Source organism: Octopus bimaculoides, chromosome 13 (genome assembly GCF_001194135.2).
Source record: "Octopus bimaculoides isolate UCB-OBI-ISO-001 chromosome 13, ASM119413v2, whole genome shotgun sequence".
Classification (NCBI taxonomy): Eukaryota; Metazoa; Mollusca; class Cephalopoda; order Octopoda; family Octopodidae; genus Octopus; species Octopus bimaculoides.
In genome coordinates, this window is record NC_068993.1 from 44,149,923 (window position 1) to 44,152,485 (window position 2,563).

A 2,563-nucleotide genomic window follows, 5' to 3' on the forward strand; every position below is an offset into this window, starting at 1 on the left:
ACACAACTAGGAACCTTTAAGCTGAATATCATCATCATCATCATCATCGTCTGTGTTTTCTCCATGTTTGACACAATTTGACTCATAATGCAAAGAGGGAAAACTAAGTGAGGTCGGTGCTCACACAAAACATCAAAATTAAGCAACGTTGATGGCATTAAAAACAAAGGATAAGTGAAATAACTATATAATGCACGTACAGGTCTGATCAGACAAAGCTCTGTATACTGCAGGGCCTCCATTATTTAGCAGTATACGTAGCTATTTGCCTTGTATTTACATTAGATACTGTTAACCGCTCTCACGCCTATTAACACCTGATTCGCTTGAGTAGTTAATAGTGATACCTTGCTCACGTTCATTATTAATATAAACTCAAAGGCAGGAGCTGTTTGCGCAGTTCCGTAGCTAATAAGGGAGCAAGAGTAACGACCGTTCTCTCGAGCGCATATTTCAAAATCGGCTGACAGCTTTCCTCCAAGTTTCAGGCCTTATGCCTATATTAAACTGAAATGATAATATCCTCACCTAGATGATTTATCACTCGGGTGGGTAAACGGTTTTTATTAATACGAGTTGAGAAAAATAATGTCTTTAATCTAAATTATTTCTGATCCTAAAGCTTTATTTGCATAGCTTTGCGACTTAATTGTGAGCGGTTTTAAATTCTCGCACCTATCTTATAACATCTAACCGGCACTCTAATGTTCTCTATTTGCTATACTTTCATTAGCGAATATTTTCGTTCTGTAGTAACTTCATTTTCCCTTGATTTATTGTAAGCGCTCTGGAAACAAAAATATGCCTTAGATTATTCATGACATAAAAGGGCGCATGCTCCTCGTTACTAATAACCGCATGTAGATGTATATAATTCCCTCTCCCCTCTCTCTCTTTCTCATGACTCTGTTTTTCTATTACCTTATAGCTCACAAAATTATCAAAACCTCCATGGGAGGCACTGAAGTAACATGAATCTTTGTTAAAGATACACTTACCTGTGTCAGCAATCGTTCCAACAGCAATAATTGTCTCCGGTTCTTGTCTAAATATGAATTTTGAAAGCCATATTAAATACACAGAACAACACAAGAGACCTCCTCCGCCCAAAGAATGCCGAGATACAAATTCAAATGAAAAGGCAGCCATAAAGAAAGCTGCATCCATGTAGCGTATCTGTCCTATGGTTCCAGAATCAATTATTTCTTTAAGAGCTTTATAAGCTGGGGAGAAGTTAGACCACAAAGCCTAAGGAGAAAGCATTTATGTTGAAAAAAAGGAAAGAAAAAATGTTAAAGCAAGGAATAAAAATGAAAGAAAGGAACTTATGTATAAAAACATACAAGCGAATGTTGAAAGAAACATAATAAACATATCTTATTTCTGTTACTTTTCATCTTGTTATTCTGTGTTGCGATCTTTAATATTTTACCACTACGTTGCCCACCTCTGTTTCTAGTAAATCCGCTGTACAGCCTTTCAAAACACTTGCCAAGTTTTCACAGATAAAGCACATTACTAAACGTATAATTCTATTTTACCTCTATTATAAATTTATATTATAAATTTATATTATAAATTTATAATTTCAAATCCATTTAAAACCAATACGCTTAATAATGGAAACTGCCTTCTTTTCTTACATTCTCGTTTTTATTTTGTCTTGTGACATTTAATTTTCTTCTTTTATCGTCAATGCAACGATATTTTATTACGCCCGAAGTACAACCTTCTACTCTCACCGTTCCTTTACCAACCAGTCACATCCACAAAAAATCTTACAATATTCTTTAAATTTATACTTCAATGAAGGCATTATTTCAAGTGTTCGACTTTACTTCATCGCCCGACGTTACCATATGCCAACATCGCAGTTCTCTATGATAGGGGTCTAACCTGGGTTAGAAAGAAAGAGAAATGGCAACAAATATTCAATGAAGTATGATGACAGATTATGTATACATTGTAGCTTGCAGTTTGTTTATTATTTAATCTATTAAAAGGCGGCGAGCTGGCAGAAACGTTAGCACACCGGGCGAAATGCTTAGCGGTATTTCGTCTCTGTGAGTTGTTCGAGCTTGTTTTACTATATTGTGTATTTGTTTGAGCTGCGTTTGCAGCGGTTTTTGAGTTGTGCCGTCTCTCGGTAATACTGAGAGATGGCGAGTGGGAGTCGTGTATGTTCGGACCCCAGTGAAACAGAATTGTCCTCTTCAGAGGAGGAACTGGTCAGAGCTATCAAAAGGATGGACGAAAATTTAAAAAGGGAGAGTGGATCATGTGGAGGAAAGTGAGATTGATAAGGCACTAGTGGTGGTCTGGCCCGATATCATCTATTTGGCCAGAGGAAGCAAATATGGAACTGCAATTGTGCATTATAGAACGGTAGATAAAGCGGTAGCCAATGCAGCCAAAATATTAAAAACTAATAAAACAGTCCTCTTACCGTCCTTTATGGGTAAGAGGATAGCAAAAATAAAAGTTGAAGGGGTTCCACCAGAAATTGATGAGGCTTGGGTTGTGGCGGCCCTCCTCATAGAAAAGGAGAAGGAAGTCACGGTTT

General features: G+C 37.0%; 1 protein-coding gene across 1 annotated transcript in view; it reads left to right on the forward strand.

Annotated features, from left to right (window-relative positions):
* LOC106867507 (trans-1,2-dihydrobenzene-1,2-diol dehydrogenase) overlaps positions 1 to 1,389 on the forward strand; it is a 19,302-nt gene extending 17,913 nt beyond the window's left edge. Inside the window, exon 7 of the mRNA XM_052972448.1 lies at positions 929 to 1,389. Within this exon, the coding sequence (XP_052828408.1) occupies positions 929 to 975 (47 nt within the window). The 3' untranslated portion in view covers positions 976 to 1,389. The remainder of the gene's footprint in view (positions 1 to 928) is intronic.
* The last annotated feature ends 1,174 nt before the right edge of the window (positions 1,390 to 2,563 follow it).